The sequence below is a fragment of the Eumetopias jubatus genome, unplaced genomic scaffold (assembly GCF_037043125.1).
Source record: "Eumetopias jubatus isolate StellerSeaLion01/CBP00866 unplaced genomic scaffold, mEumJub1_p1.0 scaffold_1, whole genome shotgun sequence".
NCBI classification, from domain to species: domain Eukaryota; kingdom Metazoa; phylum Chordata; class Mammalia; order Carnivora; family Otariidae; genus Eumetopias; species Eumetopias jubatus.
The window spans coordinates 85553039-85571050 of NW_028274807.1; the positions used below are offsets into that span (position 1 = coordinate 85553039).

General features: G+C 41.2%; 1 protein-coding gene across 2 annotated transcripts in view; it reads right to left on the reverse strand.

The window, feature by feature from the left end:
• USP13 (ubiquitin specific peptidase 13) overlaps positions 1–18012 on the reverse strand; it is a 109208-nt gene that overhangs the window by 13438 nt on the left and 77758 nt on the right. The window contains exons 14-19 of one of the 2 annotated variants that reach the window (XM_028101149.2): positions 15546–15634; positions 13096–13218; positions 11692–11718; positions 8184–8327; positions 4732–4898; positions 2986–3139 (exon numbers count right to left, since the gene is read on the reverse strand). In XM_028101149.2, the coding sequence (XP_027956950.1) occupies positions 2986–3139; positions 4732–4898; positions 8184–8327; positions 11692–11718; positions 13096–13218; positions 15546–15634 (704 nt within the window). The remainder of the gene's footprint in view (positions 1–2985; positions 3140–4731; positions 4899–8183; positions 8328–11691; positions 11719–13095; positions 13219–15545; positions 15635–18012) is intronic. The other variant, XM_088025318.1, reaches the window with a different exon arrangement.

The following is an 18012-nucleotide window of genomic DNA, read 5'->3' on the forward strand; positions in this document are numbered from 1 at the left end:
GATAATTAAAATTTTCACCTACCACTGCTCTTAGCTTCAGTATATCCTATACTTGATGTCTCACAGCACATCTCTGTCTCTTTCTCCACCCTCACCCTAAATGTGGAGGCAGTGAAGAGTGAGACCACCGAGTTTGGCCTGTAGTGCCTTTAAATTAAAGGGTGCTTGAAAGCATCATCGTGACATCCCATTCAAGGATGCAACTCAAAAACCAGCAGGGCCAGGAGTACCAGAAGATCACTCTGAGTTCAGTAAGCCCAAGGGGATGATGTGGCTACTCCATATCATTAATGACCATCTTCAAGAGAGTGGCTGGTCCCTCCAAGCTCCCTCAGAAAACAGGAAAACCTAATGATCAGACTCACCCTCTTTCTACAACCATAGATCTTGGCAGCTTTACAATGGCCCCATCGTGTGGTTTATTCCTTCTGTGAGGAGGACTTCCCATCCCCAAAGAAAAGTCCATTACAGAAAATCAAGGAAGCAGTGAACCGAGACATGTAACACATAATAAATCCTGCTGATAAATTATTCAATAACATCCATTACAGCTTTTAATATTTTAGGCAAGTCACTGATTTCCAAAAAGTAATACAAGACCATTTAGATGAATATGGGAGCTGGGAGAACTATATCTCATCTTTTTTTTACCCAGTCAGGATTATGATAGTTTCAGTGAAGAAATTCCTGTTTTATATAAAAGAAGAAAGTTTCCCTCCCACCCTCTGTCTCTAGAGGTAGATCAATACATATATTTTAGATCTGGTAAGACTGATAATGAGTAGACTATTAATGAGAACTACAGCTATATGATTACTGGAACAAATGCTGCTAATGTAAAAAAAAAAATTTTTTTTTTTGAGAGAGCACAAGGGGGAGGGGTAGAGGGAGAAAGAGAGAATCTCAAGCAGGGTCCATGCCCAGCACAGAGCCTGACATGGGGCTTGATCTCCTGACCCTCAGATCATGACCTGAGCTGAAATCAAGAGTCAGATGCCCAACCAACTGAGCCACCCAGGCACCCCTGCAAATGTAAATTTAATTAAATCCAGTTATTTTTTACTTGGTACTTTCTATGTGTTAGACATCATGAGCCTTATAAAAGTAAAATAGTATCTGCCCTTCGCAAGTTCCCAAATAGGAAACACAAATATTTACATAATTTTATTGCGGGGAGCCTGGGTGGCTCAGTCATTAAGCTTCTGCCTTCAGCTCAGGTCATGATCCCAGGATCCTGGGATCGAGTCCCGCATCGGGCTCCCTGCTCGGCAGGAAGCCTGCTTCTCCCTCTTCCCTCTCCCTGTGCTTGTGTTCCCTCTCTCGCTGTCTCTCTCTGTCAAATAAATAAATAAAATCTTTTAAAAATAAACAAATAAATAACTTTATTGCAAGATGAATTGGATACTTCTTTTTTTTAAGATTTATTTATTTGAGAGAGAAAGAGCACGAGCAGGGAAGGGGCAGAGGGAGAGAGCAAATCTCAGGCAGACTCCCTGCTGAGTGGGAGCTCAACACAGGTCTTGATCTCATGACCCTGAGATCATGACCTGAGTTGGACGCTTAACCACCTGAGCCACCCAGACACCCCTGAATTTGATACTTCTAATAACAGAAGAATAAACACTACATCTTAGGGGCTTCAGGCACAAGCTCTGGAGGCAGACTACCTAGGTTGGAATTCTGATTCTACCCATCACTAGCTAGCTATGTAACCTTAACAAACCTAACCTTCTCATCTACCTCAGTCTCTTCACCTATAAAATGGAGATAATAATGATATCTACACCTCATAGGATTATTGTGAGGATTAAATGTGGCACAAATGGAAATATTGTTAATGTTGGTATAATTATCACTAGCATGAGATACGGAAGCACTCGTTCTGAAGGCTCTGGGAGAGCAATCTGTGGAATGGAATCTGTGGCCAAGTTGTGAATAATGGTAAGGATTTTAGTGTGCAGTGATGAGAGAGAAAGGGCATTTCACAATCAAGGATTAACCTGAGCACAGGCCTAGAAGCAGGAAGAAGGGGGTTAGTGCCCCGACGGGGCTGTTGGTGTGGCTATGGTCCCAGGTGTCTGAGCTGGGTTGGGGAGGGCCAGAAGAAATAACACTGAAAGACAAGGCACATTGGCATCTGCCTGGAGGAGGTGACAAATACCAGGCTAACAAGCCGAAACACTTTCCGGAGGCAGTGACAGCCCAAGAAGCAGGGCATCACAATGGGGAAGAACATGGGATTCTGGATTTGAATTTTGGCTCCAACTTGTATGAGCTGTGTGACCTTGGGCAAGGTACCTAATCTTCCTGTGCCTCTGTTTTCTCACATGGACAAGAGACGTGTTAAAGACTATAAATGAGAGTTCATATGCAAAGTTCTTAGAGCCAGTGCCTGGTGCACAGTGACACATATGTGTTTGCTGATAAAACGTAGAGAGCTATGCAACTCTTGATCTTGGGGTTGTGAGTTCAAGCCCCACATTGGGTGTAGAGATTACTAAAAAAAAAAAAAAACTTAAAAAAAAAAGGTAGATGACTGGCTGTTGGCACCTCTTCCTGCCATCTTGATTGGCCCTTCAGAAAATTATCAGCAGCTGGTATGGTCAATGACAGGGTCAAGGATATAAGGCTGTTTTTCAGCCGTTCAAAAAAAAAAAAAATACTACCATGAAAGTAAATGTTCTCTTTTGGACAAAAACTTCTATGGTCCATGAAAAAAAAAGTATCTCAAAGGAATGGCAAAGTGACAGCAGGACTAGAAGTAAGCACACACACACTTCTAGGCAACACGACTCTGAGTTTGTCCCAGACTTCTTCAGATCACCATGGCCATGCAAAGTGGCAAAATGCACCATTTACAAGAAGGTGGGATCTGTGCTAACTATTGGATGATGGCAAAGGTTTTAAGATGAGTGGTGGGAGGGAAGGGCATGGGCCGAATGTATGGTCACAACTGCTCAGACAATCCCTAAGGCAAGAACTTACTTCCAGATCCATCCTTGACTCTAGGTCCTTCAGGCTTCGCCTCAGAAATAATGTTGGCATTGGCATTATTCTCCATCTCGATCACAAAGTCACTGTCCTCCTCAAACTCAGGGTGACTAAAGATCCAATCCAGTGCTCTTTCCAGGTTATTATTCTAATAAAATAAAACATTTTTACAATGTATGCAGTCCCAGGGTCTCATTAAATCCTGACCACTTGAACCAGAGTGTTAAGCTGATAAGACAGGCGGCCTGAATTCATTAGTCCTAAGTGCCTCTGAGTGCAAAGCTCTGACCCTGCATATGAAATGCACATTCAGCAGGCATTCTCCGAGTCTCCCAACTGAGGGCTGTAATTGGATTCACTAGAAAACAGTTCTGAGCAGCAGACCAACGTTCCAAAGTCCGTATCCGTCTGAGCTCAGCATTTCTGCAGGCTGTTGCTAATGATGGGGTACGGAACACCAAAGAGTCTGCCATTTGTTTAATACAGCCCTTTCTCGGTCATACTAACTGCACATGCTACATTCCCTATCACCTGTGTTTTCTGCAGAGAACTATACCGGACAGGGGGTCCAACGTGAGAGCCGTGTTAATGCGTCCTCTCCCTAAACATTAGCAGAATTCTTGAATTGCAGTAGAGACAAGGTTAATGCCTTGATTGATGATGGCAGTACTGGTTAGTTAGGTACATTGTTTTAAACTTAACTCTGCAGTTCAAACCAATTGACTAAAAACATTGCCATCTTCCTCTGTGATATCACAGGCAGGTTAAAAAATTTGCTTAGACATCATCAGAATCGCCAATGAAAAGTCAGTCAAGAAAAATAAGTGGGGCAAAGCAAGTACCCTGAATGAAACTAAGTCTGCCTGAGATAGTTCAAGCACATTAAAGGGAAACGGATTGTTCCAGCCATACTCCCAGAGTCAGCTGAGAGCTGCTATGCCCTCAACAATGGACCCTCACAGGCAACGGGTCAGGAATTAGTAAGGACATCCTAAGGACATTAGGTAAGCAGGAATTAGTAGCAGACATCCACTCAAAAACACATACGGTGTGGCAAGAAAGGATGGGTTTAAAAAAAAACAAAACAAGAACTTCCCTTCAATATTAAACAAACATCTGCACTGAAAGAGGAAGATTTCTATCTACCCTCTAGTTTCACGGTCCCTTCTCTCCTAATAACATCAGGAAGTACATGAATACCAGAAGAATCTTCTCCCTCCACCGCCACAAAAGTGGAGAATTCCCAGAGCTGTTCAGTCTTCTCTATGAGGACTTCTGAGAGACATTTCTCCAAGGTCTTGGTATCATAAAAGCAAAATTTGTCCTAAAGAACTGCTTTATTGAACATGGAGTCTCATGCATCCCTCTCCACTCCAAGGCCACAAGGAAGCTCCAAGTCAAATCGTGGAGCCCTGCTAATAATAAACACTCAGATGATAGGGAGTTTCTTTTGGTTTTGGTCTTTCGGTTTCTTTCATCTTGCCCCAGCTGAATTATCTCTCTAGGTTTTTTTTTTTTTACTCCCCATTCTTAAACTGTATAATTTCCCCCAATCATTTATTTTAGCTGTACATAGAATATATGCAAATAAATCTCTGTGGGCCATGGTGGGGTACAGAGTGAGACAGACATGATTCAAAATGATCAAAGGACACTGGAAAATCTCCACTGCTACTGAAAGAAATACACACCGACTCCAGGAAGAGGAGGGTATTCTCACACACAGTCTCACGTGCTCACCGTGGCTCGTAGCGCCTGAACAGCCTGATTTCGATGGAATCCCATGGAGGTAATGATAGCTACAATTTCCTCCGGAGGTTGGTTATCCAGTCCAGTAGCACCAAAAACAGAGGCTCCAGCAGAAGCTGCTCCTCCATAACCAGGCATGGTCAGTGGTTCCGCAAAATCTGGGGAAGAGAATCACACTCAGACCTTTTACTTTTTTTAGTCTTGAAATAAACAACACCATGGAGTTAAAAGGAAAAACACCTAAAAAGTTATAATAATGAAGGCAGTTGGTACTGACATAAGGATAAACCTATAGATCAACTGAATGGAATTCAGAGTCCAAAAACAAACCCACAGATTTATGGTCAACTGAGTTTTGACAAGGGTACCGAGGCCATTCCAATGGGGTCGGGGCAGTCTTCTCAACAGATGGTGCTGGAAGAAGTACAAGTCCACATGCAAGAGAATGAAGCTGGACGCCCACCTCAGGCCATATTCAAAAATTAACTCAAAACGGCTCCCTGACCTCAATGCGAGAGACCTTGGGTTAGGCAATGTTTCTCAGATATGACACCAACAGCACAAGTGACAAAAGAAAAACAGATAAACTCAACTTCATCAAAATTAAAAGCTTTTGTGCTTCAAAAAATGCCATCAAGAAAGTGAAAACACTCACAGAATGAGAGAACATAACTTGCACATTATGTATCTGGTAAGGTGCTTATATTCAGAATATGAAAACACTCAACAATAAAAAGACAAATAACTTCCTTAAAAACGGGCAACAGATTTGAACAGACATTTCTCCAAAGAGACATAAATTACCCGCAAGCACAGGGAAAGATGCTCTACACATCATTAGTCGTCAGGGAAATGCAAATGAAAACCACCATGAGCTACCACTTTCCCATCCACTGGAATGGCTATAATAAAAACAATAACAACAAAGGTTGGTGAGGATGTGGAGAAACTGGAACCCTTACACATTGTGGCAGAATGTAAAAAAGTGATTGCACTTTGCAGATAATGCACTTTTTACAAAGAGAAGGCTAGTAGCCACTCTTTGTCAAGCAAGCCTATTGGTGCCATTTTTCCAACAACTTTTGCTAACTGCATGACTCTGTGTCACGTTGTGGTAATTCTCACAGTATTTCAAACTTTTTCATTATTAGTATATTATGTGATCTGTGATCTTTGATGTTACTACGGTAATTGTTTGGGGGCACCACAAACTACACCCATATAAGACAACAAACTTAATCCACATGTTGTGTGTCATCTGACTACTCCACTGACCAGCCATTTCCCTGTCTCCCTCTTCTTGGGCTTCCCTATTCCCTGAGACACAATATTGAAATTAGGCCAATTAATAACCATACAATGGCCTCTGAATGTTCAAGCAAAAGGAAGAGTCACACACCTCTCACTTTAACTCAAATGCTAAAATGATTAATCTTAGAGAGGAGGGCATACTGAAAACTGAGAAAAGCCAAAAAAAGCTAGACCACTTACGCCAAACAGCCAAACTGTAAAGGCAAAGGAAAAATTCTTAAAGGAAATTAAAAGTGCTCCTCCAGTGAACACACCAATGATAAGAAAGCACAGCAGCTTCATTGCTGATATGGAGAAAGTTTTAGTGGTTTAGACAGAAGATCAAACCAGCCACAACATTTCCTTGAAACCAAAATCTAGTCTAGAGCAAAGCCCTCCCTCTCTTCAATCTACAAAGGCTGGGAAGGCTCACAAGGTTGAAGGAAAGAAGCTGTCTCCATAACATAAATGTACAAGGTGAAGCAGCAAGTTACCCAGAAGACCTAGCTAAGGTAAATAAAGACACTGGCTACACCAAACAACAGATTTTCAATGCAGACAAAGTAGCCTTCTATTGGAAGAAGATGCCATCTAGGGCTTTCAAAGCTAGAGAGGAGAAGTCAATGCCTAGTTTCAAAGCATAAAAGGACAGTCGGACTCTATTGTTAGGGGGACAGTGCAGCTGGTGACTTTAAGTTGAAGCCAGTGTTCAGTGGCCATTCCAAAAATCCTTGGGCCCTTAAGAATTATGCTAAATCCACTCTGTCTCTGCTCTAGAAATGGAACAACAAAGCCTGGATGACAGCACATCTGTTTATAACACAGTTTATCGAATATTTTAAGCTACTATTGAGACCTACTGGTTAGAAAAAAAATTCCTTTCAAAATATGACTGCTCACTGACAATGCACCTGGTGACCCAAGATTTCTGATGCAGATGAACAGTGAGATTGATGTTGCTTTCATGACTGCTACCACAACATCCATTCTGCAGCCCATGGATCAAGGAATGATCTCAACTGTCAAGTCTTACTATTTAAGAAATACATTTTGTAAGGCTGTAGCTGCCACAGATTCCTCTGATGGATCTGGCAGAGTAAACTGAAAGCCTTCTGGAAAGAATTTGCCATTCTAGATGCCATTAAGAACATTTTGTGATGCATAGGAAAGAGCTCAAAATATCAACATTAACAGCAGTTTGGAAGAAGATTCCACCCTTCATGGGTGACTTAGAGGGGTTCAAGACTTCAGCGGAGAAAGTCAATGCAGATGTGGTGGAAATAGCAAGAGAACTAGAATTAGAAGTGGAGCCTGAAGGAAGGACTGAGTTGCTGCAATCTCCTGATAAAATTTTAACAGATGAACAGTTGCTTCTTATGGTTAAGCAAAGGAAGTGGTTTCTTGAAATAGAATCTACTCTTGGTGAAGATGCTATGAAGATTGTTGAAATGACAACAAAAGACCTAAAATATGGCATAAACTTAATTGATAAAACAGCAGCAGGGTTTGAGGAGATTGACTCCAATTTTCAAAGAAGTTCTACTGTGAGAGAAATTCCATCAAATAACATCGCATGCTATAGAGCAACCATTTGTGAAAGGAAGAGTCAATTGATGCCGCAAAAACAAAGTATTTTTCAATTAAGGTATGTACATTTTTAGACACAATGCTATTGTACACTTAATAGACTACAGTATGGTGTAAACATCACTTTTCTATGCACTGGAAACCAAAACATTCATTGGACTCACTTTATCGTGATACTCACTCTACTGCGGTCGTCTGGGACTGAGCTAGCAACATCTCTGACATGTGCCTGTATATCTCACATCTTTCCAGTGGTCTTTGTGCCACTAAATTATATACTTTAAAAGGGTGAATTATATCTCAAGAAAGCTATTATTAAAAAAAAAAGAGTAAAGATGAACATTGTGACTTTGTGCCACAAGCAAAGTGCCCCTCCCCCATTGCAGCAGAGAAAAAGTAAGCTGAAAGCGTAAATTATGAGGGGCAGAAAAAAGCAAGCTAAGAAGCTAAATTATGAGTTAAATGTCATTTTCTGGGACCCATTCAGAGGACATTGAAGGACCAAGGCTTAGCATCACTGAGGATCGCATCAGACTCCAAAGCTATCCCCTCTTCCGACCACTCACCTGGCTCTTCCATGTGAACAATGATCCAGTTGAAGGCCACTTCAGCTCCCATATTTCCAGTAAAGTATACAGCCTTCCGACATGCTTCTAGAGGGAAACCCATCTCAGCCAGCTGCATCACTGATGACTCATCAATGTCTGAGGCTACGGAGCACAACAGAATACTCTGGTGTAAAAACACGAACTCTCTTAAAACGTAAACTCTCTTTCTCCTCATCCTAGCTTCTCCTCATCCACTAGCCACATGCTATCCAAAGAAAGTGCTATTTTTGGGGGGTGTATAAATGGTGGTTTAACTTTGTTTTGTTTGAAGTCATCCAAATATTAAGCTATTTGAGCTTAAATATCTTTGACCTAAATTGGAACCATGGTAATTACCTGGACAATCCAAGCACTGAAAAACAATTCCTTAATTTCATATGGGGAGATTGAGTGTATTCCCAGAACCATTTCAGCCTCTCAGATCCTTCTCAAGACCTCTCCTACAGCGGCCTCTCCTATCACTGAAATCTGAAGAGAAAAGCATTATCCACAAGCCCAAAGCCTATTCCTTAAATCTCGCAGGAAGTTATGCCAGGCCTTTAGGTATATTAGCAAAGGAAGTAATCAGCTCTGGGAAATGGAGAACCCAAATGTTAAGTACAGAAGGACAGAATATGTTCTGTAATGGTATACATTTAAGATATTAAAAGAGAGAACTTTATAAACCTAATGTGGGCCTAGACATAGAGGGTTTTGTTTTGTTTTCTTTTCTTTTCATAATGATATGTAGATATTGGTGGAAATGTATGCGTATGTGTCTGTGTGTATGTGTATGTATATGTGGATGCATATAAGCACATGTATGTATGTATACATAATGTACAAAATATACATAAAAACATACAGGCATGTGTGTATATACATGTACGTGTGTACATACACATATACATGTTTTATAATACACATGTATATGTGTGTATATATACATACACCTGTTATGTTTTGTGTATACACATTTGTACGTGTATATACATATGTGTGCTTGTATGTACTGAAAATTCTGCCAAAGACGGCAATTAGTAGAACTGAATAGTAGCAATAGAACTGAGAATTAGAGATATCTGTTCTATAAAAACTACATTGAAAATGTGTTTACCAGGGCGCCTGGGTGGCTTAGTCAGTTAAGCGTCTGACTCTTGATTTCAGCTCAGGTCATGATCTCAGGGTAGTGAGATCAAGCCCCGCCTCGGGCTCCACGCTGGGCATGGAGCCTGCTTAAGATTCTCTCTCTCCCTCTCCCTCTGCCCCTCCTCTCACCAACCCCCCCCACCCCCAGCCAGCACTCTCCCCCTTTCTAAAAAGAAAAAGAAAATGTGTTCCACAGACTTCTCTCTTACAAGGAAGATACAGACAACATCCTTTCAAGACCAAATTTTAAGAAAGCAATGATTTAGGACAGCAGTGATTCCCAAGTTGTGTTCTATGATAGCCTGATGTTCTAAGAGAAATATCATTATTGAACCACAAAACAAGGGGTTTCCATGGCCAAAGAAGCTTTAAAATCCACATTCTCTATTCTCCCCTTAGAAATTCACAATGTGCATTAGCATAGTGAAGACTCAAAAATCCTGTCATAAAGACTCCTACAGTTTAGGAAGCTAGGAAACTCTTTCTACAGAACACCTTTCAACATCTTGTAAGACTCTCATGTTCCCTACAATGCAATTTAGGAAGTGCAGCTCAATAAATGGTTATGTGTGTCTCTAATAACATATTAGATTGAAAACATATAATTCCATTTTTGTGAAAAATAAAGTGAGCCAGACACAGGCAAAGGCCAGTGGAAAGATATAGGCCAAGTGTTAACAATGGTTATAGATGAGTGATGAAACCATAAATGACTCTTACTGCTAACCCATGGTTTGTAAGTATCTTTTTACTCTCATAATAAGAAAATAATTAAAGTTGTCCTTTAAAAATCTGAGAAAGGTAGGATGCAAATGTTAAACAATCCCAGATAATTCTATTTTCTCCTGTTGAGTACAGGTAGTTGCTGATAAGACAGCAGGCTTAGATCTGGGAGGAAATCAATGGCCAAACCATGAACCCTGGAAACCAGCTGAGTGCTCCTGGTCAGAGACAGACTCCTCTAGCACAGTCAGTGCTAACCACCCATCACCTCCCCCACAGCAATTTGCAGGCCAGCTCTCTGCAGAATCAGGAGCAGCAAGCAAACCTCTCACATTCCAGAAAAGGTCAAGCGGCGTTAAAAGCACACTTGACTCCCATCCCAGGTTCTGGTCCCAGCTCTTGGGTCTCTGAAGTTTCCTGAGTCTCAGTTTTATACTCTGTAAAAGGTTACTTGCCCTGCCCTTCTTACTGTGATACTCAAATGATAATCTGGATTTTATATGAACAGTAAAGTTATATACTATTGAAAGAATTTATGAAATAATAAACGCAGTATGACTCATGGTAACGATTCCAAAGTATTAACAACCACCGTTATTATTATAATTAGATTATTCACAGAGGCAATGATTTTCCCAAGACCCTCGCTGACCCTAACAGCTTCTAACAATGAACAAATCATAATCGACCAAGGAAAGGAAATGTGGAGGTCTAAGCCACATGATCAATCATTTGCAATGTAAAACACATGAACTTCTTTTTTTTATTTTTTTATTATGTTATGTTAATCACCACACATTATATCTTTAGTTTTTGATGTAGTGTTCCATGATTCATTGTTTGCGTATGACACCCAGTGCTCTATTCAATACGTGCCCTCTTTAATACCCAACACATGAACTTCTAAATTAACAATAGTTTGTCTCTGGAAGGGCTTTGTAGACAAAAAGATTCAGAATATTTAGTGTTAAACACTCCCCCTTCCTCCTAATTAATACGTAAATACTCACCATAAATAGTTTATTGTGTTCTTTTCAGAAAACCAAGAGTATCAACTCCTACAGGATTAAGGAACTAAAAGTCTATAAAATTAACATACAATCCAATGACACTACCAACCTTGAGAGTATTAATCAATGCTACCATGTCCTGTCAGTCATGAGCCATCACTACATGTCCAGCAGCAGGAATGGAAAAAAGGCCTGGCCACTGTTCCATCACTGCATAAAAAGCCCTACTCATGGCCAGAGTGGGAAGAAATGGCATCATGAGCCCACCTTCACACATGCGGAGACTAAGGCTCAGAGAAGTTAAGTAAATTTTTCTAGCTTGCAGTCATAAACGGCAGGGCCAAGTTTCCAGTCTGGGGCTTGTTGGCTTTCATGCTGATGATCACTCTCCTGAGCCACAGAACCGCTTAATCATCATGTCACTGGTTTACATTTGCTGCTAACTCAGCTTGCAGACAAAGAATCACTCCCACCCAGAAAAAGCCGCACATGTAGAGCTACACATACACATGTAGAGAACAATGCCCCTTTATTGAATTCCCACAGATAAACGTCAGACCAATGACAATTGCAGGACACTGAGAAAAATTTCGAAAGATACATACGGTCTATGAGTTGGTTCATCAGGCGATCTGGAAATTAACGGAGAGGCAGAGAATGAGACCAAAGCATGGCAAAGAGTTTTAGAGAAAGAAAAAGAGTCCATGCAGGACAATCCCTAATCCCTCACCCCTAGGGATCCCACACTGTTGTCAACCCCTCAGCAACCCCACCACACACACCACCCAGCCTGTACAACAGGAAATCATTACAGTAGGGAGTGAAAATAAACAGGTCTCAGGGATTTCAACCAGATAAAACATGATGCTCTGCTTATCAACTTAACGAACTAAATAATTTATTTCCCTGTATTTCTAAGGACTTTGTATAATTACAAACCAAGGGTTCTGTTAAGAACATCAGAGAAAGCAGGAGCAGTGCTAATAAACCATCCTGTACTCCTTCGATGCTCCTACTGATCTCTGCTCTCTGGCCCCTTTAATGGACCCCTCGTACCACATAACCCAGAGTGTCCCACATACAGGTCCCTTCTCTACTCTCCATACTCTACAATTTAACATCTGACTTAACGTCCGAGAATAATGGAACACAGGTGCCTATCTTGAATCCTCCTGGATTCACCTTACCCTTCTTTTGCACCTGAACATGGTCACCAATAATATTCAATGCTCAACTGATGAGAAACCTTTGGAAGAGAGGCCCAGCCCAGTGTGCTGTATCACTATTAACTGACCTAATTAACTGATTAAAAAGGTGAACAGTAAGTAAACAGGTGAGCAAATGAAACCAGAGTGAAATGATTGCATCAGTAACTGAGCTAAAAATGAAACCGAGATTTTTTGACACTGTCCTTGGATCCACAAAAGTGAAACAATTATTTTCTGCATGTCCTATTCCCTTAAAAAGTTAAGTATTCTGAACAAAAATTAAGCCTTCACAGGGCAAACTACACCCTTGCTATGAAGCAGTGACAAAGCTGGGGAGGTGAAATGTGGTCAAGATTTTTAAAACTAACACACACTATTGAATTTCCCCTTTGGCTTGTCCAGAGGCACTCCCAAGATGACACAGCTCCTCAAGATTGAGAGCCTACTGAAAACACACTCCTTCTCTTCCCTACAGGCCCATTTATTTGCAGGAAGGGAGAGGAAGGGAGGGAGGGGAAGCCAGATGCAACCTAACCTAAAAACTTTTTTGGAGATTTGCTGCCCCCTATCGCCAGTGATTTCTGCAGGTCCGTTTCAACTACTCATGACAGGTCTGTGCTTCTTCCCATGTCTACCTTAAGTTTACAGTTGTGGCCAGGCCTCACTATTGTGCGTCTACAGTGGGTTACAACACAGGAAGATGGCCAAGGGACGACAGACTGGTGGAAGAGAAGAGACTCTTCCTTTGGGGGTGGGGTGGGGAGAGGGGTAAGAGAACATCCTCCTGGCAGACGGTGGTACCTTTTGAGTCATCAGGAATGACTATAGGGGGGCTGATGTCCGGAAGCTCCTCCTCTCCTGGCTGTAACCCCCTGGCTCGGAGATGGTTGATATCAAGTAGGTCTGGCATATCAATAGAAACATCTACAAAGTGAGAGAGATTACATTCACCAGACTCTCCAAAAACCCACAATCGCCCCCTAAAACCAGCACCTCTAACTCTTATGTGCATGTGTCTAGGCAGAACTGAGCGATGCTTTCAGTCCCCTGGAGTAGATCCCTGGACCAGTAGACTCACTGAGACTAGCTAGATTTAATGGAGAAGCAGGGGGAAAGTACAGAGCATTTCACACTGAACAAGCCAGAGGTAAGAGAGAGGTTGCAACCTGAGAGCCCAAAGACCAACCGTAGCAAACAGAATGTCTGATGTTTTTAAAATGTTGGCAACAAATTCCAATTTTTAAATCGGAAGATTTCATTTAAAAACCTGTATTTCCAGCTTATTTTGAAAAACAAATATTCTCATATGGTAACAACTGCCCTGGGGCTGATCTTCAGCTTCCACTCTAGACAGTATAGGGCACAGACCCCACTGCTCCCAACTGCCCCCATGACCCTGAGCATCATATTGCGATTCTGATTCTTATGGTAAAAAAATGTTTTTCTAAGCCACGTCTTTATCCAAAGTGGAAATATCCAAGAAAGACCAAGATAGGTGGGCTACACATTTCTTATATCCAATGTACTCCTGTCATTTATATTATCCCCCTGTCCATATGAGGCAGTTGAATTTGCAGGCCCTAGATTATGCCTTTTCTCAGATCATGATGGGCACTGTGATCATTCTCACCGAGGTAATAAAGAATGAAGTTTTAAAGAAATAAATTCATTCTCAAGTGTATTAGTCTTAGGAAATTTTTTTTAACTTCTCAGGTCAGTTGTTATTGTGCTGACTTAATCAAATACAAAATTTATCGGTCTAAGAGGCTGTTGAGATTTAGTGTTATATTCAGATATGATAATAATGAGAAATGGGTCCAAATGTTGGTGTGGGATAGGTCTCCCGGGCTAGCAAACAGAACTTGAAAATACTATCCCCAAAACCAGTTATGATGCCAGGTACACAAATCATATTTTAAAACAACAACCCAAAGAAAAAGCTTAGTTAAAAAAATTATTTTCAATCTCAGGGGACAGCAAAAACAAACATACTGTCTGACCCACAAAATCAATACAACTGTTCTCCACAGAGAAATTCACGTTCATTAAAGTGAGCTTTGAGGCTCCTTTAAATTCAGCAAGTCTATGAAATTTGATCTGAATTTTTTATCCTTTACGGAAATTCCAAGGACAGAGAAAAATAAGAACGCTGTTTCCAAAGCAGGTGAAAGCCTTTAGAAAAAAAGCAGTTTTCTCTCTCAGGTACTTCTCAGGTCCACAGAGAAAAGGCTGAGTGATGAGCATCCTGCCCACAAAATCATTCCACCAGGAAAATCGAAGATCTGCCGCAGAATCAGTCACAGCCCTCCATCCTGTCACATGGCAAACAAGTGCCGTGTCAACTGAGTGCTGGAGGTTCCCAGGGAAACCAGCCGATTTTACATTCTTTTTACCTGACCTCTCCAGATGAGCCAGTGAGTGCTTAATTAACCAGTGTAAGGCCTGGGTTGTTTTTTAAGTGCTCAGAAACATAAAACCTTTAAAAGCCTGGCACACAGTCTGAGGTACTTGCTTGAGAAATGTGTCCTTCCATGGCACGGAGGACAGCCTAGTAACACCTTGACGTTGGATCCTGATGATGGAGAAAAGGTTCTTAAACACTGCCTGGAAAACTCTAATCTCTAACAATGGTTGAGGGCCTTGAAAATTAGCAGGAAAATAGCCCAATGAAACCCAAGTCAAATCTCTTTTTTGACGATTTAAAGCAACTGACTATACTCATTTTATTATTAATAAAATTTGCATGATATGATATTAGCCACACCTGCCTGCTTCGGAGGCCAAGGAGAGCTAATAAGGGGAGCATGTATCTTCAATCACCTGCAACTCCAAGTGCGGGCTTTGGACGAGCAGCATCAGTATCATCGGGGAGCTTGTGGGAAATAAAGAATCCCAGCCCTCCCCGCCGCCAGACCTGCTGAATTAGCACCTGCATTCTGCCAAGATCCCAGGTAATCTGTATGCATGTTAAAGTTTGGAAAGCATTGTTGATTTGATAACATGGGGATCCCATTTTCACTCTTAGAGTCCAGTCATTCCAGCACGCATTATTAGAGGGGTGGGTAACATGGGGTGATTTTCATTGTCAGTGCATATCATATACTCTTGACTCAAAAGAGAAAGGTGGGGATGATGGAAAAAGAATGAAATGGAACGATTTCTGACAGCCAACCACACGGGCCCCTTCACACGCCATTCTGTTCCAATGGCTAATTTGATGTGTTAAGCGAAAGCATGCAAAAGATACCTACCAAATTTTTTGGGAACCCAGTCAAGACCAAAAGTGAACTTCTTTATCTGCACTACCAAGTATTCAGGGAATGAGGCAAAGCGAGATGTTCTGGGAAACACAAGGGGATTAGATCAATGAAACAAGGCAATAAGAATCGTGAATACAGTTCATGAAGCATCACAAGCGTTGTCCAAGGCATACCTCGCAGTTCCAGCAACTGCACTGAAGAGGAGGGACACACAAACACACACAGGCTGACACACATGCACCTGCTCCCAGTCACTCGTCCTGGCCTTTTCACAAGGACGAAGTGTTTACTGGAGGACAATGGTGTCCCTTGAGAAGGATCTGGAGCATGTTGCAAAATTACACTTTTATTTGCTGTGGCACTTTGTATTTCTGAAAAGTATTCTTCAACCATAGACATTTGTTTTTTTCTAAAATCCTTGCTAGAATTTAGTAGAGTGGACCCTTGAACAATGCGGAGGTTAGGGGTGCTGTCCCTGCCATGCAGTCAAAAATCCACATGTAACTTTTGACTCCCCAAGAACTTAACTACTGATAGTCTACTGCTGACCAGAAGCCTTACCAATAATATAAAGAGTGAATTAACACACATTTTTATGTTATGTGTATTATATACTGTATTCTTACAATAAAATAAGCTAGAGAAAATATAGCATTGTACTATAAAAAGCCCACTGGACTCACACAGTTCAAACCTGTGTTGTTCAAGGGTCAATTGTGTGTGTGTGTACATACACATTACATCTGCAGGAGTGTGCAGGCATGTGTATGCTCTGCATTTATATGTGTGGTTTGAAAAGCTCCCCAAGCGATCCTGACATACCCCAACCTCCCCTCCCACAGAGAATCACTATCTTACAGCACAAAGTTGACATGAAGAGGGTTCACTGGAACTTTGTTGAGGTTGACTATTAGAAATGCCAAAACCTCGGGTGCCTGGGTGGCTCAGGCCTTCCAGAGCCTTCGGCTCAGGTCATGATCCCAGGGTCCTGGGATCGAGTCCCACATTGGGCTTCCTGCTCCTTTGGGAGCCTGCTTCTCCCTCTGCTTCTCTCTCTCTCTCTGTCTCTCATGAATAAATAAATAAAAATCTTTAAAAAAAAAAAAAGAAATGCCAAAGCCTCATTAAAATATTATTGTATCTAAAACCCATGGATCCTAAAGGGGTATGTATGTATATGTGTGTAGATATATATACACATACATATACATATATATTTAAAAATTTAAGGTTCAGATTTAGATATTTTAGTTAAGTATCTAAAATATCTAAATCTAGGGGTGACTGTGTGGCTCAGTCGTTGAGCGTCTGCCTTCGGCTCAGGTCATGATTCGGGGGTCCTGGGATCGAGCCCCTTATCGTGCTCCCTGCTCTGCGGGAAGCCTGCTTCTCCCTCTCCCACTCCCCCTGCTTGTGTTCCCTCTCTTGCTGTGTCTCTCTCTGTCAAATAAATAAATAAAATCTTAAAAAAATAAAAATAAAATATCTAAATCTGAACCTTAAATTTTTAAATTAACACATATGGTCAATATCTCGAGTTTTCCTTCAAACTTTCAAGAATTGCCTGGACTTTCGTTTGACAATTTTATGCAGACTATTCACCCAGTACACCAAATTCATGCCCTGGTTCCAGCTCATTCCCTCTACATGTATCATGTTGTTTATAACAACCATTTCTATGTCAGTGTCAATGTGGATAGAGTAAGTATATGTAAAAAAGAAAATAAGCTGTAGGCAAATACTATATGTATCTTTTAAAATACAAGAATCTAGAACACCTTCCCCACGAACTCTAAGTCATTGCCTTCTACTTGGAATGCATCTGCCCAGAATTCAGAAAGCAACTACAAGTGCATTGCTGCCCCCTTGTGTAGAAGAGAAACCACAGTACAGGGACAGAGTACTATCCAAAAAAAGGGTCAAAAGATGTGGATTTGGGTCTAAGATATGCTACATAATTCACTCCAAATGTGAACAAATCACTGACCCTCCCTGAGGCTCCACTTACACATCTACAAAATAGATTTATTAATAAATATCTACCTGCCAGGGCTATGCAATGTTCATGAAATGATGTGAAACCACTTGGCACACTAGAATATATATATTATAACTAGGGAATTAGCATGATTATTTTGTCATAAAAGAGCTAGAATCCACCAGGTGTTGGACACTGACATGGACTGTCGCTGACCTGTTTTTTGCCCCAGGCAAGTCACTTAACCTCTCTGGATCTCAAATTCTCCCTCACAAGGACAGTAGAAGGGTATAGGTAATAATTTAAGGGAGTTCTTTCAAAAAAAGGAGCTTAACCATCCTAAGGAACTTATCTATTACTATCCTGGTTCATTCCTCAGAAATTATTGTATTATCTCTAATTAGGTTTTCCTACCTTCTGAGAAGCAGCAATAAACATCATTCTTACTTAAATAGAGCCAAGTCCTAATTTCACCAAAAC